Consider the following 24,253-nt stretch of genomic DNA (forward strand, 5'->3'; position numbering starts at 1 on the left):
TCTGTGTGTCTGTTTTTATGCCAGTACCATGCTGTCTTGGTGATCACAGCTTTGTAGTAAAGCTTGAAATCAGGTAACGTGATGCCCTCAGTTTTATTTTTGTTTTTTAACATTTCCTTAGCGATTCGGGGAATTTTTTTTTTTTTTTTTAAGATTTTATTTCTTTATTTGATAGAGCACAAGCCAGGGGAAGAGGCAGAGGGAGGGCTGTGCACAGAGTTGTGCACGGAGCCTGACGCAATCCTAGAACTCTGGGATCATGACCTGAGCCAAAGGTAGACGTTTAGCTCACTGAGCCACCCAGGCACCCCTGAATTTAGAATTCTTAGTTGATATTTTTCTTTCTGTAGTTTAAAAATGTTGATCCACTCTCCCCTGCTTTGCATTGTTTTTAATGAGAAGTTTGCTGTCTTTCCTGAGTTATTTTTCTCTGTGTATGTAGTTTGTCTCTTGATGTCTGCTTTTTAAGATTTCTCCTTCACTGTTTTTCAGCAACTTGACTTTAAAATTATGAGGGTGGTGTTGCTCTCATTCTCTTGAGAGGTTGTTGAAGTTCTTTATCTATGAATATAGTTTTCATCAGATTTAGGGAAAATGCCATTGTTTTCTTTGCTTCCCACTCTTTCACTCTTTCTTAGGCACTGGTTATGTTAATGTTAAGTTGCTTGATATTGCCCAGTAGTTCTCTTTTTCACTTGTTATTCTCTCCCATTTCATTGTCCCACAGTTCCTTTTATTCTCACTGTCTTTAGTTTTGGATTTTTAAATTTGCTTTTTTAAAGATTTTATTTATTTATTTGATAGAGAGAGACAGAGAGGGAATACAAGCAGGGGGGTAGGAGAGGAAGAAGCAGGCTTCCCACTGAGCAGGGAGCCTGATGTGGGGCTTGACCCCAGAACCCTGGGATCACAATGCAAGACAAAGGCAGATGCTTATAGTGACTGAGCCACCAAGATACCCCAGATATATATATATATATATATATATATATATATATATATATATATATAAAATATGTATTTTATATATATCTTTATATTTTATATATATATATAAAATATGTATTTTATATATATCTTTATATTTTATATATATATTTATATATGTTTTGATTGCTAGTTGTGTCTTCAGTTCATTAAACATTTCTTTAACTTTAGAAAAGACTGCTAATCTTACCCAATGCATGTTTAGTTATAGATACTGAATTTTTATTTCTAGAAGATCAGTTTGAGCCTTTTAAAAATCTTTTTAACTTTCAAATAATTATAAACTCATAAGAAGATGCAAACATAGCACAGAGAAGCCCCGTATGCCTGTCACCCATCTTCCTCCAGTGATGTCTTCCATAACTATAGTGCATTATTGAAATCAGAAATTGACACAGTATAGTTTTCACAAGATCCCTCTTTTTTTGTATGTCTTTATCATTCTGGTGGTATTTTATCAAACATGTAGAATCCTATTACAACCACCACCACAAGCATGATACAGAACTTTTCTGTCACCATAAATTCCTGTGTTGCTAACTTAGGTCTTTTCCATGACCTTGCATTTCTTTTACCATATTCATAGTTTTCTTTATCTTCTTGAATGCATGGAATATATTTATAGTATCTGTTTTAATCTGCTTGTCTACTAAGTCTATCACCTGTATCATTGCTGGTCTTTCTCCTTATTATAATTGACCTTGTTTGGGGTGAATTTCCTGTTTCTATACATGACTGGTAATTTCTTATTGGATGCCAGACATTTAATTTTATATTATTTAATTGTGGGAGTGTGTTGTATTGTTTTTAATATTGTTGGGTTTTGTTTTGGATTACAGTTATGGCACTTAGAAGTAGCTTCATCTGGGGCACCTGGGTGGCTCAGTCAGTTAAGCTTCTGCCTTCAGCTTAGGTCATGATCCCAGGGTGGTGGCATTGAGTTCCACATCAGGATCCTTGCTCAGCAGGAGTCTGCTTCTCCCTCTACGCCTTCCCCCCAACCCCCACAACTTCTGCTCACTCACTCTTGCTTGCTCTCTGGCATGTGCACTCTCATTCTATCTCTAATAAATAAATAAATAAAATCTTAAAAAAAAAAAAAAAGTGAAGTAGCTTTATCCTTTTGAGGCTTGTTTTATCTTTGTTACTGCTGCTCCAGAATATCCTTAGTCTAAAGCTTACTCAGTTTCATTGTTCATGCATGTATTAGCTTCTGAACTCTATTCAGTATTTCATGTGTTAAAACTGCCCTACTCCAGATGATGGAAACTTGAGTTCTGAGGATTGGTCTGATTACTTTTCAGAGGCTTTTTCTCCAGATTCAATAGTTTTTTCACATGCGTACACAGATAAGTACTCATCTAAAACCTTGAGGGCAATCTGGTTGTCTTCAGATCTTTGAAACTCTTTCTCTGCAGCTTCCTTCTCATCATTTGCGCTGCAAATTCTAGCTGTCTTGGTGTCTCTCCTAGGTCTGGGTTCTTTTCCTTTAACTCACTGAAACCATTAGGCTTTGATTGGGTTCTGCCTTCCCCCTCCCTGTTTTAGCTGCATACTTCTACAAGCAGTAGAGCTTCATTAGTTTGGTTGTTCTTTTTTCTGTTCTGTCTCAGGACACATCCTGAGATGATGTCTGTTGTCTGAAAATCATTATTTTATATATTTTATTTAATCTTCTAGTTATTTAAGGCAGGAGGATAAATACAGTCTCTGTTTTTCCATCTTGGAAGGCCTCCTGCCTTATAGGAAATTTCACTGTAGTTTTATAAATACTTGTCTTTTCTTACTTTTGAGTATTCATGACTTTGTAGGAAAACCAGTTTATAAACTTCAGTGAATGTAGGCAGTTAGAGGGCATGTTTTCTCATACTTGCTCCTTTTCACATACTCTTAACATGTACAGTTACTTTCTTTTTAATATATTATGCATTCTTTCATTCCCAGTATCAATGCAATCTATTACTGAAGATTTTTATTTAATACAAGATAATGGTGACAAATGTTAGCTCTTTATGGTTACCTAAAAGAAAATAGAGTGCCTCCATTCCTTTTTCCCTTTATCAAAAGGAGATGGGTCTTAGTTATTGATCAGTATAGAATATTGATTCATATAGTCCTTAGAGCATTAAGTGGCTGTTGACTGAAACCCAAAGCCATGAAAAACTTGAAGTTATCCCAAGAGGAAGAAACAAAAGAAATGAACAAAAACAAGTTTTTCCTTTGTACTAAAATTCATAGTGTTCCAAAATTAATACTTTTCTTTTAGCTGGTAAGTTTACAGATTAAATAATAACCTTTATTTTTAGTTAAAGTCTTATTTAGCATATAAAGTCCTAGTTGTCTTTTTATAACCTGTTTAGTTAGGTTATGCTAAAATACATTAAATTACATTCAAATTGTCTTGCCTGATACTAGATTTCTAACATCTTTTGATGAAATGCATAATGTGATGTTATGCATGTACTTTGATATAAACATAACTAATTTAACAAGGGAAACATATTTAGCCTGTGAGAAAAAACTGAAGCTTTATATTATTATCCATTGAATTCAGAGTTGCCATGATAAGATTAATAGTTAAGGCAAGTAGTGCTTTAAATTACTACTTTTATAAAGCACTAACATTAAAATGGGGTTAATGTTTTTTCATGGGATGCATAATAAAATAGTTTTGCTCTCATTTTGTAACAGTCATGAAAATTTAAGTTGGAGCTAAATGTGTGTCACTTAATTATTCTTGGACATCAATTCACTTGATAATTTTATTTTATGAATAACCTAATTCCTTGAGATGATAAAGTTTACATTTATGGCGGTAAATATACTTATGGTTTAAAAAGTCTTTCTCTGTTATTTTTGAGGAGACATACTTAATATCAGTAGTACATATACATTGGTAATGAGCAATTAGCATTTTTGGCCTTGAGCCAGGCATATTAAAGTATTTCAGCCAAGCATGCAATGTAAGATGGTTAAAATTAAGTAAAAATATAACACTCACTAACTTTGTGCTTGTGATCAAATATAAAACCAGAGATGGAATATCAGTTTTCAATATAGGCTTTCATTATGTGGACTTTTTAAAAAACTTAAATGTAATCATACTAATTTTCAGTGATTTATTTTCCTTGGAAATGTTTTCTCTTATTAGATTACTTTTTAGAGGTAATCCGTGTGTGTGTGTGTGTGTGTGTGTGTGTGTGTGTGTGTGTGTGTTGGTTGGTTGGTTTTAATCCAGTTGATTCATACTTACTATGAATTTAAATTAGAGGTTTTTGTTATCTTCTCCCAAAGTAAATTTCATATGTTGTTAAATAATTGCTCTAAATGTGAATATAATTTCTAGTGATTAGTGACTATTATTATATTATTTTAATAGGTATACTTACTACTTCCATAGGGTAAACATTTTACTAAAACTTAGATGAGGGACATTGGTCTTGATAAGATATATTTACAAATTCTTTGTAGATACCACTTTTGAATTTTTGATCTTTTGTTTTAAATCTGTATTTTTCAACTAGCATCTCTAGGGACTATCACCTCTACTTCAGTGGTTTGTTTATTTATTTTGGTAACTGAGGTGTACAGTGCTTCATCATTTTGGAATTATTTATCTGTCCAGGTTAAGAAATGAGCTCCATTATTTTTCTGCTTTAATGTGAAAAAATAAATTCTATTAGAGCATGTACAAAATTGGTGGATTGAAGGACAAAGGCATCCAGAAAGTTGACATGTGTTGCTCCTCTTCCTAGGAGTAAATTTTAATAGAAAATTGTATTTTTATAAAATACATTTATATATAACATAAAATAAAGTTATATTATAATTCAGTTTAATAGAAAATTGAATTAAGTTCATATCTACTAATCATCCTGGGAATATATGATTTATTCTAGTCTTATGGCATAGGAATAAACCTCATAAACTGAAAGAATAACAGCTGTATTAAACAAGTACTTGGAGGAGAATGATTTGAAATTATATGACTGAATCTGAATTAATTGGTTATTTCTGAGACTAAGAGGAGAATATTTAAAAATATGTCAGCTGAGGGCTGATTTTTTTGTCTACTTTTTATGTGTCTTCCTTGTGTGTGAGGTCTGGTGGACAGTTTTAATGGGTGAGAGTAGAAGTGGGAGGGAAGAGTTCTTTATATTTAGTAAATTCTCAAAGTATCTGCCCACTCTAGCCCTCCCTAGGTGCTTAAGAGGAAGATGAGTTGTATTATTTTTAAAAAAGTAGTTTTTGTTTTCTGTGTATCATATTGGATATTTTTGCTACTGTTCATATATATATACATGTTAGTAATTTTGACGGCTTTTGGATAATTCCACTCTAGAGGGAGAACTGGTGGGCGGTCCTTCCTGTGACACGACCCTTGAGTGACAGTTCTGTTTGATTGCCTCCAGTACTGTGAGGAAAGGACACGACTCTATGGTGAGGACTGATGGACATACATTATCTGAGAAAAGAAACTACCAGGTAAGATCAGTTTTTTTTTCCTTTTTTCTCTGTTGTTCATATAGGTGCATTGAACTGTTTAATGTATTATATTTAATTGACACCAGCAGATTAGATGCACTTCAGTTTGAAAAATTTGGTTTATAATTTAAAATACATGTGTTGGCTTTGGCAGTAGAAATAGGTGGGGACATTTTTCAAAATAAACAATGCTATGATAAATGTATATTCTTTTAATATCAAAACATTTTTCTGGTGCTTCATGTATATGTCAAAACTTAGATTATCTGATACACAATTTATGACTCCATGGCTGGGTTTCAAGGTAGTATTCTGTAAAATAAAGTGCTGATTACTTTCATATGTGTTATTCCTGGAAGACTAAACCTGAATTCTTAGGCTATATGCAGAGTAATAGAGCATCACAGAAATGTAGATAAAATTGGTTAGAGTATAAAAGAAATGCAAATCCCGGGGTGCTCAGAGACCCAAATTCTATTGAATTTCTCATTAGCTTGCTATCCTTACAATGCTGGATTCTTGTTTTGTCATTTATTAAGTTGGTTAATAATATCCATTCCCTATGTAGCATTTAAGGATGCTGAAAGGATGGTTGAAGTATAATACTCCCTTTTCTTTCTTAGATTTTAAAAGAAGGTGAAAGATAGTGGTATGAAGTAGTGATTTAAAAAACATTTTTTCAATTTAATATTTTCAAAGAAAATCTCCTTTTTAAAATTTGATAATAACTTATTACCAAATTATGCAGCAATTCACAATAGAGAATAGTTCACCACTCAAGTATAAATAAGCTTTAGGCTTTCTGCACTGATAACATACTCAAGTGTCCCTCAGACCCTTTAACCTACCACTTTCATTCCCTCTAGACTGTTGAAAGCAACTAGTGTGGTAACAGCTTTGATTCACTAACCATTTATCTGCTAATTATTTATTTAAGCCCAGTTAATCTTTTTTTCCCTCAGATAGGAAAGGTAGATAGTGGAAAAAGTTGTGAATGGGTCTTCATGGTGTTAATAGCAAAGAGTCTTTGAGCACTGTGCCTAATAAAAATAGTGTCAAATTATTCTTCCTTTCACTTAACTTCTTGTCTGAAGTTTCTTGCCAGAATGTTACGATTTTAATAAGCCATAGCTGTGGCAATGCAAAATCAGTTCCTCCCTGTAACCTTTCCTACTCAGAGTTCTCATAGACTTGACTAACACGGCCTTTGCTAATTTTCGTACTTGCTATAGCTCCTTCCTCACAACCACTTCCAACTACCTTGACTCATAAGGTTTTAATTAGTCATACTACTTGGGCTGTTGCATCTTTTGATAGGTTTTGCTAAATTATTTTAAGAATATTGTGATTCTAGGCTATGTAGCTTTTTGGTGCTCATAATCAAGTTTGTAAAGTGTAAGTATAGAACTTTTTGTATTGACTACACAATGTTGTTAATTTACTTCATAGAATCATTTTAATACAGAATTCAAAATTTACATTTAAGAAAGGAATAAAATGAAATTATGTTTTATACATGAGGAGATTTCCTAATTCCTGCTCATTCTACTCTAAAAATAATCTGTTGTTCAAGTTACATTATTTATAACTAATCCAGGTTCCTTAACTTACCTGAAAGAATTCTTGGTTAGTGTTTTTCTGGCTGAAAATATTTTCCCCTTTTTTCTTCTATTGTTACTTAGTGACACTTAATGCATGTTGAAATACCCTTGGAAACAATTATTTAAATTTATTCTGTAAAATTATTTTATTTTTGAAGCATCTCCTGCAAAGTACATGTATAGAAATATAATTTCCCATCTGATCATGATGCATATATTAAAAGCATATGGGAAATTCAAAGGAATATTAAATAACTTGTATTTTTATAGGTAACACTGAAAGTTTGTATATGCTGAGATGGAAGGATTTGGATTTTTAAAAATTCCATTTTGAGGAATTTGTTGTTTTTCATGGGTAAAGTAGGATTTTTTCGTACTGATGTTTGCACTAAATTTATCCTTGAGGGCTTCTGTTTTTGAAGGATACTTGATGCCGTATAGTGATATTTAAGGAGCCTGATAATTATACGCTAATATTCCAGAAGTTAACAAGAAGAATAATATTTTTCTAATTCTCATTTCTTTATAGACCTGATTGAAGCCTTAGGAACTTAGTTTAAGAATATGCATTCCATCACGTTTGTGCTAAAACCTACGACTTTCACATGGGTGTTGGTTGAAGTATTGATTTTTATACTGGTAATTATTTTGTTGCATTTCTTTCTGTAATTTTAGGCCCAGTTAAGTTTTTGGAGTTTGTATAGAGTAGTTGAGTTTTATTTGAACTCAGAACAAGTATTTGTTTAGACTGCTGTATTAGGTCAGATGAGAATTTAATTATTTAAATGATTCATAGCTCATTCTTTTTTGGAAGGATTGTTAAGCTTTTTCCATTGAATGCTTTTTGCTAGTATTTTCTTATCTTCCTTTAATTTATACTAATTTACTTCAGCTATAAGTATGTACAAATCTAGCCATGTTAATTATGTTAATTACTAATCTTAACTCATCAATGGCTTTTCCTCTCTTATATAATAAAATCAAGCTCCTAAACATTATACAGTGTTTCTACATTTTGATCCCAACATGCTTTCACCATTCCAGTCTCTCTTCTTACTCCCTACTATGAAGTTTTTTCAATTAGGAATATAAAGCTGATTTTAATCTACCTCCCATACACTTTTATAGCTTTAAGCCTTTATTCGTTTTAGTTCCTCTTCATGTAATGCTTCACCTTTGTTTACATGATTCAAGAATTAGGTGTTATTAATCCCAGAAACCCTTTTTTGACGAGCTCAGTGCTCCTTTTCCTTGCTCTCATAGCCTTTGTAATACTTCTAGTTTAGTGCTGACCGTAATAGATTGTAGTTCTGTTTATTTGTCCTTGTCTTCCTGTAGGCCTGTGCTGTCTAATACTATATGCACTAGCCATAGTGAATATTTAAATTTAAATTCATTTAAATTAAAATTTAAAAATTTAGTTTTTCAGTTGCATTAGCCACATTTCAGATGCTTAACAGCTGCCTGCTGATAATGGCTACCATGTCAGACAGTGCAGATGTAGAACTTTTCTGTCATTGCAGTGTTACTGTATGTTATAAGCTTCTTGAAAACTGGAGCCACTTTTTTTTTTTTAAATTTTGATACTGCCTATTAATACCTACCATGATTTTGGGTAAATAACAGGGGTTTAATGCACATTGTTTCAGTAAAATTAAAACAAGGAAATAAGTGAAAGAAAGAAAGTGTAGCATATGCTAGGTAACATATTACTAATATTACAAAAATTTTTAGATATTATTCCAAATGGAACTTTTTATAATATGAGGTCATTGATCATGTCATGTTGGTTAGTTCAGTGATATCTGTGTGGATCTAATGCATCCCAGTCGCTGATTTATAACTTTGTGGAATATAACATGTTACATGACTGTGACAGTGATTTGTATTGCCATTTCCTCCTACCTACCCCTGCAGTTAAATACTTTATTTCCTTTTTATTAATTTTGTTAATCACAGAAGTTATAGAGGTGCATTGCAAAAGCTTTGAAGAATAATGGAAATAGAATGTGAAAGTTTACATTAATTCTTTATTTGTGTATCTTTTCAGATCTTTTCTAGTGACTGTATAGGGGCAAATGTAATTTGTTGTCTTTGTTTTTAACAAAGACATTTTTCTGCAGCTTGCATGTTGTACTTAATGGGGAAGTTTCTATGTGCCATCCTTCTTCCCCTGCCTCCATCCCAGAAGTAACCACTAGCTTGAATTTTGTGTTTCATTCTTTTTATTTTTATAATTTTATTATATGTGTGTGTTTCAGTATATACAGGTGTACCTTTTCTTTGTGTGTTGTGTGGTGATTTGGGGGAAAGTGGTACTATATATTTTGTTTTTTCATATAGGAAGAAAAATAATGAATTTCTAGCCCACCCAGAACAAATTCCCAGATATTGCCAAACAGCTCAGTACCTGACTATTCACCCAAGTATTTTTGCATAATATAAAGCATTTAAAGAACAAGTTGCCTAGTTATTTTAACACATACAAATGCATCAGTAGGTGTGTTTCCATTTGGTTTGCAAGACAGTTACAGGACTATTTCTAACTTTTATATTTTGCACTGTAGTAAAAATGTAATGTAAATAAGGAATGAAATGCCCATTTCTTTTATTCTAAGTTACACTTCATTGAAAATTTATGTCTTTCTGCTGTCAGGATACATCTTACACTGTGGTATATTGGAGTTATAGTTGTAGCTTGTAACCATTATTGGATGATTACCGTCTAGTATGATTGAAAACAGCACCAACATCAAAGCATCTTAGAATCTGTAATAGGTTCAAGTATGTTAAAGATACATAAAATAAAAATACTTAATAAAATGAACAAGAAATTTTAGAAAATGGGTACTTAGTAATTTAAGATTTGTCAGAGTGGATCTGGTGCTCAGAGCAAAAAGATGGAGATTTTCATTATTGTTGCTGTTTGGTGTTGGGTTAAGGTGAAGAGTTAACTGAGGAAGGAATTAGTTCAAAAATATGGCTGAAACCAGTAAACTGGCTCACAGCTTACTCTTCTTTTCTCTTGCAACTCTTGCGAACAAATGGCTGTAACCTATTGTCTGTAGGTAGAGATGAAGCAAGGAGATAGAAAAAACTGAAAATGGATGACTGTTCACTTGCAGTTACACAATGGGGTTGCTCTTACAATTACACTTTTGAATGTGATGCTTCTGCTTATGTCACAATCACATTATCAACAACATTTTGACTCCATGACCTAAATATTTTCTTAAAAATTGACATTTATTTGTTACTTTTGGCACCTTTTTTTTTTCTTCCTCTGGCCAACCAAGAACATAAAGTTCAATGAATTCCCAAGGTACTCTTCATTAGTTGGCTCATTATTACAGGACACCAACAGTGTTAGTCTTTCTTTGATTACATTATATTTTCTGATACTTATTTTCCTCATCTTCTGAAATCATCAAATGAGATAATTTTTTTCCAAAAAGCAAGTTTAACCAAGATACATGGTATATGATACCCTTAGTGTATTGGTAGCTTTTTCACAGTGCCCCTAGGCCACAAGAAGTAACTAACAGCTCTGTTCAGTAATTAGTTCTAAGTCATAGTGGTAGCTTGCATGGTAACCGACAGATCCTGCTGTGTTTCCGCAAGATTTAAAATCCCAGATATTTTAATACATTCCTGTATTCACTGTGGTATTATTCCTTTTGCCATAGGTTTTACACATGATATGCTGTTTTGTCTTTCAGAAGAATGTTTTCATTTAAGTAGTTTGCCTCAGTCATAAATATGGAATATGTTCATTGTTAAACAGAAAGTTAAAACATTAGTGCTGATATTTCTGTGAACCAGAAAAATATAGAAGTAAGCAAAATTATTTTTTAAAATGCACTCCTAGGCCTGGCTTAGATTCTGAGATGATTGCATCAATGGTGGCAGCTTAGTTTTTTAGATCTTTCTGAATTTCCACATAAAAATAGAACAACTACATAGCAAAACCCAGACACATGAAAACATTTGTAATAAAACTTGTTCACGAGGTATCTCCATGAATCCCCAAATATAAACAGATGAAAACTAACCAGAAAACCTACATATATCACTTACAGTGTGTAAGAAAGTAGAAAGAAGCATTGGGAACACCTCATGTACTTCAAAGGTGGTGAACTACCAGTTTGAAAGTGATTAAGTGTAATTATCCAATTTGAAGCTGTGAGAAATTTTTCCCACTGCATTAGATCTTCATAGAGGACCTGTGGGCCAAAGGGACTTGAGCAGGATTGCTCTATGAATATGAACTCTCGAGACTGGCCTACTAGTGTTTTTTCCCAGGACCCTGCCGAGAAGTTTCTGGGAATGGAATCACAGTTGAGCAGGATAGAGGCAACAGAGACAGGAAAGAGAACCTCCAAATAAAAAGGATAGAGGAGAACAGAGCCAGAAAGTCCTAGAAAACAAGTCACTGTGTTTTTTAAATGTTACATGAAAACAACAGAAGGAGGGAGCTTTATGAAGTTAGGAAAGTTTTTTTGAACCAAGTTATATTCTCAAAATTCAGGAAAATTAAATTCACAAAAGGTCTTTCAGGAATATTTTTACTAATTTTGAGTTCTCATTAGTGTTGATACTGATCTGACATTTGGTGCCAAAGTTTTAATTTTTTAAAGAATTTATGGAGGTTGTGTGAAACATTTCTGAGCTATTGATATCAAGTAAATGAAAATAGTCTATGTCTTTTGAAAGATTTATTTTATTTTTCTTATTTAAATTTATTTGAAATTGATACACAGTGTTAGGAGTCCAATTTCCATTCTTTGGCATATAGGTGATTATATTAGGATCATGTAGTGATTTTTTTCTTCCTTCCTCAACTAATTAATGGGACTACTGTATTATAAATCAAGTTACTTTATATTCATGGGTCTGTTTTTAAAATCTCTGTTCTTTTACTTTAATGTGTTTGCCTACACCTGCACCAGTACTGAATTTCAATTGCTATACTGTTGTGTTATAGTCTTTCTGAGTGTCTTTACTTTTTTGGCCTTTTGTTCAATGACAAATTTACAATATATATCAAAAGTATTGAGTTCATAAGGGGAATTTTATTGACTTCATTTTTATTTGGGAAAGAATTGTAACATGTTTATGATGGTTTTCCTCTCCTGAAGTCTTATATTCAGGTCTTCTGTATTTTCTCTCAGTAAAGTTTTGTTATATTTTTAATAAAAGACCCAGATATATGCATACAGTTTGGGGATTTTTTGGTAAATGGCATTTTAAAAATTACATTTTATAGGTGTTACTATTATATTGACATACAGTCAACATTTTAAACTGATGATTGTGTCAATATTGCTAAATTTTTTTAATCTTATAATTTATCTTTAGGTACTTTGGTGTTTTCATATGAATAAACATCTAGAAATTATAGTTTTGATACCTCTTTTATAATTTTTACAACTTGAATTTCTTTTCTGATCTCACTAATACTTCTCATACATTGTCAAATAGAAGTGTTAATAGTAGAAATCTTTCTCTTGTTACTTGTCCTAAAAGCTTTATGTTGTCATCAATAAATATGATACTTGATGCAGTATCTTTTTTATATATATGCTTTATCAGGATAAAGAATTTATTTTTCCTCTGTAGCACTTTTTTCATTTTTATGGTTGTTGTCTGTGTCCCTTTTCTCCTATTTGTCAGTCTTGCTGGAGATTTGTCAGTTTTACTAGAAATTTTTAGCTTTAGTTATTTTCTTTTAATTTTTGTTTCGTATTCATCATTTTATTTTTGTTCATCAGTCTTTAATTATTTTACTTAGGATTTATTGTGATGTTCTTTAATCTTAAGTGTTTATAATCTTTTAAACCTAGCAGATTTTTCTAGTTGTCTTTCTGTTGCTGATTTCTCATGTAATTCCACTGTAGCTAGAGAATGTGATTAAGTATACCACTTCCTTGTTAAGAACTTGAACAAAATGCATATTGACCAATTAATTGGCAGGTATATTTGCTGTATTTCTCTTCGTTAGATCGTATTTGTTAATCTTGGAGTCTATCTTCTTTACCCACGTATTTACCCATTATTCACACATTATCATTTATTCCTTCCTTTAGATCTATATTCCATCATATGCTCTATTTCTTTAATTATTTTATACATTCTTATGTTTAATATGTGGTAAATCAAACAACTGGAAGTTGCTATAGATCATTCTAATGTCTTTTGTTTTTTCTGATCTTCCCTTATGGTATCTTGCTTCCTTGTGTGTGTGTTAAGTTACCATTTTATGTTTCTTAGAACTATTTGGGAATTTTTGAAGACTAGGTGGAAGGACATTTTTCCCAAGGGGTGTTGATTTGCATTTGCTTTTGCTGATGCCTAAGTAACTATCAGTCTAGGACCACTTAAAAATAAAATGTTAGCTTAAGTTGCAGTCCACAATAGGTATTATGAATTCAGACTGGTTTATGGCTATAGATTCCAAGAAGAGCTTTCCTGTAGCTCTTTCTGTGTAACATCAAAATCATGACATTCAAGAGCCTTTTTTACTAAGGGGTTGACAGTTATGATAGATGCTTTTAAAAGCTGTATGAGAGGGGTGCCTGTGTGGCTCAGTGGGTTAAAGCCTCTGCCTTCAGCTCAGGTCATGATCCTGGGGTCCTGGGATCAAGCCCCGCATTGGATTCTCTGCTCAGCGGGGAGCCTGCTTCCTCCTCTCTCTCTGCCTGCCTCTCTACCTGCTTGTGATCTCTGTCTGTCAAATAAATAAAAAAAATCTTCAAAAAAAAAAAAAAAGGTTTATGAGATGGTCTTTTAACAGCTTTTCTACCTTGGACAAATTCTCCTTTGGGGATTTAAACTTGTGGCTTCTCTGTACTCCAGCTTTTGCTTTGTTTTGGGGTGTTGAATTTCCTTCTCTCCCTCCTTTCCAACCTCCCAGGGTCAACAATTCATTTAAAAATAAAAATGTAATCACTGAGTTAGTTTTCAGTGATATTTTGTTCATAGTGTATCTGCATTTAAGAATAATGCCTGGTATGCGCAGTAAGTGTTGATTGGCTGAATAAGGATTTCAGGGAGCATTTTTCAGTTGGTTTTGAGTGGAGCATTTTGTTTTTTGTTCATAGTATACCCTAGTACCAGAAACATATATCTTGATCATTTTGTAGGTCTCAGCTGAAATTTCACTTTTTAAGGAAGCATTTCCTGCTTCTCGTACATATTCTTATTGTTCATTGTAATTTGGAAGGGGAATCTAATGTTATTTCTGCTTTTTATCATCATCTATAACAGAAGAATTTAGATAGTTTTTTCTATCCCTTCTCTACCCTTCCTTTTCTTCTCTTATACCTCTGTTTTTTCTTCCCTCCTTTTCTCTCTGCCTCCTTCACTTTCCTTTTCTTTCCTTCCCTTTCTTCAGTGTCATTTTTTTCTACTTGCAGAGCTTTCTAAGTCTTTTCTTATGTGTAATCTAGGCAGAATTATTTAAAGTCATTAAATTTTTATTTAAGGAATTTCACATGTTGTATTTCCTTCCACAGCACAGCCTGTCACCTTGTTTCCTCCAAAGTTTGAGTCATAATCTTCAATATAGCCCTTTCAAAAAGAACTTTTGCTTAACCCACAATTGTCATGCCCATTTGTCCACAGTTCTTTTAGTTGGGCTTCTTTGATTACTATTTGAATATGGACATATTGATGACATACTTCAGAAATTTCCAACCTGCAATCTTTGGGATCCAGTTTTATCAAGCAGTTTGTTTTAGGGCCACTTTTATGGTCAGAGTTCTGTCCATTTCAGACACCCTGAATATGTGTGTCTGGATGTTCAGATTGTATTCACTCTTAAACTATTTCACACCCTAGAATAGTACAGATCTTTGGGATAGACCAATTCCTAATATGAAAAAAAATGACTTGTTAGATATTGTATAGTATCTGTCAAGTAATTCTTTTCTATAGATCTAACAAATAGTTCTGTGCATAAAGCAAACCGCATATTTACTCTATGAAGCATTTTCAAGAATATGGCTCTACAGGATAAAGACTCATCAGCACACACTTCTAACTAAAAAACATTTTTGTATTGCATTTCTGATGGTTTTGAATTCTTTTATGTATGTCTGAAAAAGTTTATTTCATGTTCAGTTTTGAAAGTTTTTTTTTTGCCTGGTGTGGAATTCAAGATTGATAGGGTTTTTTGTTTTTAGTGTTTTAAAGGTTTTGCTTTATTATCTTCCAACTTAGATAATTTCTGACCTAAAATATGTCATTCTTATCTTTAATCCTCTTCACATAATGTAACTTTTTCTCTCTGGCTACTATTAAGATTTTCTTAACCGGTTTTACACACACTTTTTTTTTTTTCTTTAAGATTTGTTTATTTGAGAGCAAGAGCAGGAATGGCAGGGAGGGGCAAAGGCAAGGCTCCCACTGCAGGGCTTGATACAGAGACCCTGACTCTTGACCTGAGCTGAAGGCAGACGCTTAACCTGCTAAGCCACCGAAGCGCCCTCTTGATAATGACGTATCTTGGTATAATTTTCTACATGACTCTTGTATTTGATTTAGTGAGCCCCTTGAGTTTGTGTTCAGAGTTTTTATCAAATTTGGGGATTTTTAAATTCATTATTTTTTGAAATATTCATTCTCTCCCTATTCTGCTTTGTGGATTCACTTGAAGTTGTCCCACAGCTTACTGGTGTTTTAAATTCTTTTCTGTCCTCTGTGTTTTATTTTGAATAGTTTTTATTGCTGTTTTCAAGTTTCCTAATTTTTTCTTTATCATGGCAGTTTTATTATAACTTACAAACAAAATATTGTTATAATAACTATTTTAGTGTTATTGCCTATCAGTTCTACCATCTGTGTCCTTTTGGGTTTATGTTGATTTTTAGGTTTTTTTCCTTTGCCATTATATGTTTTATTTTACTGCATCTTTGTATGCTTAGTAACTTGTTTGGATGCCAGTCCTTGGAAATTTTATCTTTTCAGTGCTATGTATTTGTTTTTTGGTTGATATTCTTGAGCTTTCTTGGGAACAAAATTTAGTTATTTAGAAGCATTTGAGCCCTTTGAGCCTTCTTTTTTTCTTCTCAAGTTTCTTCTACAAAGAACCCCGGTAGCCTTTAATCTCAGGCTAATTTTTCCCAACTACTGAGACTGTACTCTTCTGAGTACTCTACACAGTGAATTACATTTTAATACTCTGACTTGTGGAAACAGCCCTGTGTGAATCCTGGAGATTATTTCCTTTGTCTTTTTCTATCCTCTGGTAGTTTGCTTTGTTTTTTTGTTTTTGTTTTTATTTTTAAAGATTTTGTCAGAGGGAGAGAGAAGGAGAGAGAGCACAAGCAGGGGGAGCAGCAGGCAGAGGAAGAAGCAAGTTCCTTGCTGAGCAAGGAGCCCGATGTGGAACTCCATCCCAGAACCCTGGGATCATGACCTGAGTGGAAGGCAGATGATTAACTGACTGAGACACCTAGGCATCCCTGGTGATTTGCTTTGTGCTTATGTGGATCAGTACTTAGCTGAAGACTCAAGAGGGACATTGTTCAGATCTCAGTATCTCTTTCTCTTTGCAGCGCTCTTCTGTCTGGTGTTCTAGACTTTTTACTCTTGCTGCCTTAGCCTACCTAGATCTGCGCTTCCTCAATTCGCAGAGATTTCTGGGTTCCACCAGGGCTTCCTCTCCCTGCAATGCAGCCCAGAAACTCCCCTAGTGTGTAAGCAAGGGCACTTGCAGGGCTTGCATCAATTCTCTCTCTCTTAAGGCTTACTGTCTTGAACTGCCTTATGTCCTATGTCTGAAAACTGTTGGTTCATGTATTGTGTCCTTTCTTATAGTTGTTTCAGGTGAGGCAGGAGGGAAAGTTGCTCCTACTACTCCATCTTCGTTGGAAGTACAAATCATAATTCATTTTTTAAAAAATTATATTTTAGTTGAGAAGATAGATGAGAAATCATTTCTGATAAAGAGAACAAGCTTTTGTGTCAATATTCAGTTAATGCTTGAATACTTACTGTTGCGTAAAATGCTGTGTGGTGTGTAATACACAGAAATATTATTAGACTTCTTAACACTTAATCATTTGGAAAGACACATAAAAGAGTACAGGTCAGCGAATATATTACAATTCATATATGTAGTCTTCATAGCTGTGATTCTCTTTAACCTAAAGCAAACAATTACATGATTTCCCTTGAATTCCTTTCCCAAGGTTTTCTAGAATCTAATAGACCTGTAAATACAGTAGTCATTTATCTTCTTAGCTGAGGTAGTAATTTTACTAGTATTCCTGTAAAATATGTGTCCTGTAACATAAAATACTAGATCATCTCTTTTATGTTTAACCTGGCTCAGTAAATTAGACAGCATAGTACGTAATGCTAAAAAAAAAGGGGGGGGGATATTTTTTCAAGAATAAAAAGAAAATGAAGATCTTTCTTATTTAGGGCCAGAAATGTCAAGAGAGATTGCTTGGGACATATGATTTTTTTTTTTCTTAATTTTTATTTATTTATTTGACAGAGATCACAAGTAGGCAGAGAGGCAGGCAGGGAGAGGGAGAGAGAGAGGAGGAAGCAAGCCCCCTGCTTGAGCAGAGAGCCCGATACAGGGCTCGATCCAGGACCCTGAGATCATGACCTGAGCTGAAGGCAGAGGCTTTAACCCACTGAGCCACCCAGGCGCCCCGGGACATATGAAATTTTAAACCTCTTTTTCTCTAGTGGGATAAAGGCAATGTAATAAGCCTGAAAGAATGATTGTTAGAGTAACAATTTTGAGATACTATACTTCAGTTTCTACCTATATTACTTTGGAGTCTTTGTTAAAGTCTTTGGCACTCTTCATATTTAAAAGTGAGATCTTTATAAAATTCTTATAGAAGCATTTCAGTTAACAAATACAGTATAGAAGGATGAAAATAGCAAATCATCCTTAGAGCATCATAGTAATTGATGCTGCAAGCAGTATCCATGGATGACTACTGTAATAGTACGTAAAACTTTAAGGTCAAACAAATATTTGCATGCTCTCAAAGAACATATTTCAAAGCATTAATTGTTTTAATGGGAAAATTGGAGTTTATAGTGGAAAAAACTGGTGGATGTACCAGTTTAATGAAGATCAAGGTTAATATCACCTGTAATAAAACATACTATGATGATATGTACTCCTGGATATGTCCATCATACAGAATGCACTTGAGAAGGACATATTACCTCTGTAGTGAAGTGGCTTTCAAAGTGCATAACCTCTCTCTAGTCATGAGAAAACACAAGACCCATTCACATGGCAGGACACTATGGTATATAGTTGCATCAGTATAACTAATGACATCATGTTGTCAAAGGCAAGGAAACACAGGTAAAGTCCCAGGTTGGAGAAGACCGAGGAAACATAAAACTAAAAGTAATGTGGATCCTGGAATAAAAAAAATAAAAAAGACATTCATGGAAAAACTGATGAAATCTGTATAAAGTTGTTTAGTTAACAACTAATTTCTTAGTTTTGGTACTTGTACTATGGTGATATAAGATGTTGCCACTAGGGGAAAGTGGAGCATATGGAAACTTGGTACTATTTCTCAAGTCTAAAATAATTTCTAAATAAAAAGTTTTTAAAACATGGTGACAATGTTTGGGGTCAGAGCTTATTACCATGTAATTAAATTAGTCTTTCTGTTGGCTAAGTACCTCCTTTTGATAGTGTGTGAAGTTCATTTCTCTTGAGCAATTTCAGTTTTTCACAGAAAATACATAGTTTCAAGGAGAGGACAGAGAGGTGGTTCTTAATATTTTTCAGTGGTAGCATTCTGTAAGCATGTTAAGGAAAGAAAGAGAAGGATTGAACTTACAGTTAAAACATGTTTTCATCCTTCAACTTTCAGGTCTGTGCCTCACCCTTTACCTGCGCTTTGGCTAAGTACCAAGATTTAGAGCCTATCCACTTGGGTTTTTTCTGGTATCTTACTGGAGGCACAAGGGCTGGGTATTCTCCATGATAACTGTGATAGGAAAACATCTTTGATCTATCTGGAACCTGTAGACTCTACTCTTCCATGCCTCAATTTGAGGTAGAAGTAATCATCTTACAGAGGTTTTGTTGTGATTAAGTGAAGTTTTATATATATGTGCATATGTATATATATACCTGTGTAACATGTACACATGCATGTATACACATACATACACCTACACAGTGCTTTGAACAGTACTTACTCGTGCTTAGTTGTAGCAGGCTCACTGTATTAGACTATTCAGGCAGTGCACTGTTTGGCTAACTCCCAAGGAGTACGTATTCCCATGGACTACAGTGCAACCCAGTGGCTCTAAGTAGTATAATTCTGCTAGTGGGATTTTGTGATACAAAAGAGACATGTCTTGTCTCTTTGTATTAAACCATACCATGCTTTTTTAAAAAGGCAGTCTGACTTGAAAAAAAAATTAAGGAAATGGAAAAAACATTTTTTAATATCCCAGTTCTTATCTGCTACTTCTCATAGCATTCTAACCACTGAAGGTTTCTGACAGTCTTCTAGGTATTTTGGAGGTGGTTGTCTGTTGTCAGTGGTTGTCAGAAAAGGCATAAAACAATTTTATTCATATGTTTCAGAAATGTAAAGTTTAACAATAACTTTCAACATAATTCCATTAGTTTTAAAAATAACTGTTGTGTCATAAAATTTTTACCCTGTGCTGTAAGCAATTCATTGGTCAGTTTGTGTCAAGTAACACTCAAGTAATGGCAGTAAAATGAGTACACATTCATGTTATGGGCCTACTGTGTAAGGCAGCGAGTGTTCCAGGTCCTAAGGAGACAAAGAGACAAAATTTTCTGTTTTTATGGAGCTGATATGTTAGAGCATAGAAATAAATAAAATTAACTAAACAGAATAAATAAAATATACTATAAATTATATGTTGATAATATTGTGGAGAAACAATTGAAAAAGGAGATAGAAAGTGTCTAAGGAGTTGGGGAAAATGGTAGCATAATTTTCAATAGAAAAGAAAGGTAGTCCTCACTGAGATGACTGCGTAACAGAAGTTGGGTGGGATAAGAAGCCCAGATACATATCTAGGGGAATAGCATTCCTGGAGGAAAGAAGTGCAAAGGCCTGGAATAGAAGTGGGAAAGCAGTGTGGCAGGAAGACAGTAAGAGAAAGGGAAATGGTAGGAGATTTAAGATAAGGGTAAATGAATTAATGCTTTTGTGTTTTCACCTCTGTTCCCTTTGATCTGTAATGTTCTTTTATTTCTGAGCATCAAGTGGGTAAAGTATGTAAGAGTAGAAAAGTGATTATCTAACACATAGTAGATGCCTACTGAATGTTTATTGAATTAATTTATATGGCAAGATGTTTAGAAATATTTTAAAGGTCCTGTGTTCCCTTGCTAAAGGAATACTTTGCATTTTTAACTGCTTCATATAACATTTTTCTGATACTCCGCTATATTTAGTTTACAATTTCAGAGTATTTGCTACCTTTAGTAATATTTGTTATTGAATAGACATTATCTTTAAATAACTTAAGCATCTATTTTATTAGCCCTAGTATTCATAATAGGATCTGGTTTTCTCTGAATCAGTAATTCACTTATATTATACAACAAAGATTCACATTTTTATAAAAGTGAATAAATCACATTTAAGTCCTGGGTTTAGGTTGATTTCTTTAAAAGTCTTTACATTTTTCTCTTTATCATTTAGTTTGTTTCAAGTTATTTTAATTGAGGGGGTCCTTAATTTGTTTATATCAGAGTGGAACATGTTTAAGAAATTCTGTTTTTTTGAATTTGTTGAGACTTGTTTTGTGGCCTAATGTATGTAATCTATTCTGGAGAATGTTCCATGTGCTCTTGAAAAGAATGTGTACTCTGCTGTTTTAGGATGGAATGATCTCAGTCATTTCCTCCCAAGGAATATACTTACAGCAGAAGGTATCCCTGGTTTTCAAAAAGTTCACTGGTCCACTTTTAAGAATTTTAATACATCCATGTAGTTTAGCTGTCATTCTGCTGGCTGATGGTGTTAATATATATGAGAGTCTAAGATTTAATGTCAAGTGCTTAGGAGAACAAGAAAAAGTATACAAGGAGTGGATAGGCAAAGTATTTTAACATACTGTCTTAGATGGTTTCATGATCGCCAGGTAAGCCCTATCCTTTCATTTTCTGAAAAACTGTTCAAGTTTATAGAAAACTTTGCCCCCATCCTTTTTTTTTTTGATTCATGCTTTCAATCAGTCTGAGAGATGATTCTGGGGTTGGGAATAATGAAGATGTGAACAGGGAGTCATAATGTTGAAACTGGATGTTCAGATCTTTATAGCATGATTTCCTTATTTTTCAAAGAGCAGAAGAATCCCATCGTTTATCATGTTCTGGTTGGACTCCTTTCTTATCGTTTGCTGGAGTTTGAACTTCAGAGCTATGGTGTCAACCCTGCTGTAGTATCTCAGGGGAGCTCCTAGTGTGGGGCTGGTGTCATGGCTCACCCTCCAACCTTTCCTTCTTCACTTCAGCCTCCAGCTCTGAGCTTTCCAATCCCCAGAGTAGCAAATGTTGAAAGAAGTTGCACAGGTAAGTATGTGGGTGGGGGGGAAATGGTACTGTCATCAGTATTTTGAGGGTGGATGTTGGGCCATTTACCAGTGAGTCATTTTGTTAGCTTAAAAATACAATGTCTTTGTCATATAACTATCATAAATTATTAAATAGAAGAGTCTAGTGTCCTAAGAAATAATTTTACTTTTTTATTAGATGTGAAACAGAAACCCTTAAACTGAATAAGCCATTGATATGATAATACAAAGGAAGGTTATTAAATTTTTTTTTTTTAAACCAACTTCATATTTTTCCACAGTGTGTGGCAGGACCAGAAAATTTGTTTTCAGAAAAGAAGCTAAGAAAAAATGTTGGGGAAGGTGTAAATTCATGGACTTAAAATTTTGCTACATGTAGCTTGGTCTCAGAATGGGGCAAATTTTAGTTTCCTTCCACTAGCTTTAGACATGCTGTTCTTCTGTTTCTCAAGATTTTAGGCAAATGGCTGTATTTTTAAAATCTGCAGGAATAGAAACTTCAAATGTCTTTTTCTGTGAGGTCTAGACAGGAAGACTGGAACATTTCTACCATCTTGGGGTTTGAGATTAACAAAAATGAATGCAGGAGCAGTGAAGGCATTATGTCTGCTGCAGAAGTTAGCAAAGATTTGTTGGATTAATAAGGTCACCAGAGTGTGTGTGTGTGTATGTGTGTGTGAAATTCTAACACTCCAGGCATTTTTCTCTTTGTCTGGTTTGTACTGGAAGTCATGATCTAACATTACAGATTTTTCCATCTTAATATATGGTTATTTGAAATAATTTTGTAGCAATGTAGCCCTAGGTCTGTACTACTTTGCTTACTAATTAATACTGTTCTTTTAGGCTCTTGCTTCTCAGAAAGTCTTCAAAAATTGTTTCTTTCATTCTCCCAGACTGATCCTGTATAATTCTTATTCAAATGATTTCTACATTCTTTTGCACATAACAAGACATTCAAAATTATATTCGGGGAAAGGAGACTTAATACAGCCTATGGTTGCTAACATTTCTTCAGAGAAAGTGTGTCACACTCAAAGAGCTTGGAACACTGACTGTTTGGCACTTTAGGTAAAAATAGAGAATCCTCAGCAATTTACCCCCCTTGTTCTTCCCTTAAATTCTAGAATTGCTTTTGTTGTTTTTGTTTTAAATTTACTAAGAGCCTTGTAGAAATACATAGTCCCTTGACAAAGCAGACCCTACATCCAATTTCTTCTGGATTTCCCTTTCTCCCTTCCTCTTTATTAGACTGATCCTTTCTCTTAAGGTTTAAGATTAGTTTTAAGATACTATATTCCTTCTCATTTAAGAGTTTCCCTTATGCTTACAGGATTTGTTTTGTATCCTAAACATGCAGATCTTCTATTGTTGTATGTCCTTTTACTTGTACATGATAGATTTATATTCTAATATTTAAGGATGAAGTACTGTTTTTTAAATTTTTATGAACTATTATGTGATTTCTCAACTCTAATAACTTAGTGCCCATAAGGCATACCAATTATAGTTGGTTCTTTAGTTGGTATATAATTGTGTATTTTCTTCTGTGGAGTAGCACATTTTGAGTTATTAGAGTTTTGTTTTAGGATATTGTATTTTTTAAAGCTTATATTTTGGTGGTTTAGTTTTGAATCTGTATAAGGCATATCGATACAGGTGATGTTAAGATTCTGGAAAATCACAAAATCTGTTTCTTCAAGTTGAGGCATACAGAACATATTCTCCCTAGATCAAAGTCAAACTGATGGGGCATTTATAGACTCTTGGTAACACTTTTTAGAGAATTTGTTGATTTTGGGGTGCATTTTATTAAGAGATGGTGTGCATGGTTTGGGGGAATATCTGAGTTAAGCAGCTTCAGACAATAGATTTTAGTTCTAAAAAACCATTTTAGATGGTTTTTGAATTAAGAAGAGTGATGTGTTTTTTTTTTTCTTTGCTTGCCCTCTCCATTTTTTTCTTGATTATGTGCTACCTTGGTCTTCTTGTTGAATGAGACCTCTTATAAAATATCTCTGTAATCCCTGGAAAGAACTCTGTGCCAGAATATTTACCTGGAAAAATAATGTTTATGGATATGTTCATATAAGCCCCTAGTTTTTTGCTGAATCCAGAGACATGTGTTCTCTGTGCTTCTACCTGTTCACTGCCTCTTCAGTATTCATTAATGCTTTCATTATTCGTTTATTGGGCATTCTGCGTTTGAAGTGAAGTGAATTGTTTTTATTTATTTATATGCTCTTGGTTCAAGTTGATGAATTTAGAAATTCTACCTCTAAAATTTATATAAACCTTCACTTTCTTAGATCCACCATAAGCAGATTCATAAACTTCATTATGTATTTGCCAGATTATAAATACAGTATTCTGGAACTGGTGGGACTTCATAAGAAATATGTTTCTTAGATGAGAAGAAAAAGATCATTTGTTGTTTTTCTAAAGATATTCAGATACAGAGTTCTTTGTTTTTTGAAAAGCTAGATTTTTTTTTCCAGTGTATGTATCCTTTCCTCCTTTACTTAAGCCCATTTTTTTTTTTTTATTGTTTTGTAGGAATGAAGTAAAATAAGGACTATTTATGGTAGTTGTGAAATGGGGTTGGTAGCTTAGAA

At 33.5% G+C, this 24,253-nt stretch overlaps 1 protein-coding gene and 1 non-coding gene across 8 annotated transcripts in view; one reads left to right on the top strand and one right to left on the bottom strand.

Moving 5' to 3' along the window:
- CNOT2 (CCR4-NOT transcription complex subunit 2) overlaps window positions 1-24,253 on the top strand; it is a 124,361-nt gene that overhangs the window by 46,028 nt on the left and 54,080 nt on the right. For 2 of the 7 annotated variants that reach the window (XM_059186309.1, XM_059186316.1), the window contains exon 2: window positions 5,400-5,472. The exons of 1 other annotated variant lie outside the window; for it this stretch is intronic. In XM_059186309.1, the coding sequence (XP_059042292.1) occupies window positions 5,400-5,472 (73 nt within the window). Of the gene's footprint in view, window positions 1-5,329; window positions 5,473-21,578; window positions 21,637-24,253 lie in introns of those variants that run through there. 4 more of the 7 variants (XM_059186311.1, XM_059186313.1, XM_059186310.1 and 1 more) reach the window with 4 other exon arrangements.
- LOC131840072 (small nucleolar RNA SNORA18) lies at window positions 14,983-15,114 on the bottom strand. The gene has a single exon (XR_009357183.1). It is a non-coding gene; the product is annotated as a small nucleolar RNA SNORA18 (small nucleolar RNA).

The sequence above is a fragment of the Mustela lutreola genome, chromosome 8 (assembly GCF_030435805.1).
Source record: "Mustela lutreola isolate mMusLut2 chromosome 8, mMusLut2.pri, whole genome shotgun sequence".
Classification (NCBI taxonomy): domain Eukaryota; kingdom Metazoa; phylum Chordata; class Mammalia; order Carnivora; family Mustelidae; genus Mustela; species Mustela lutreola.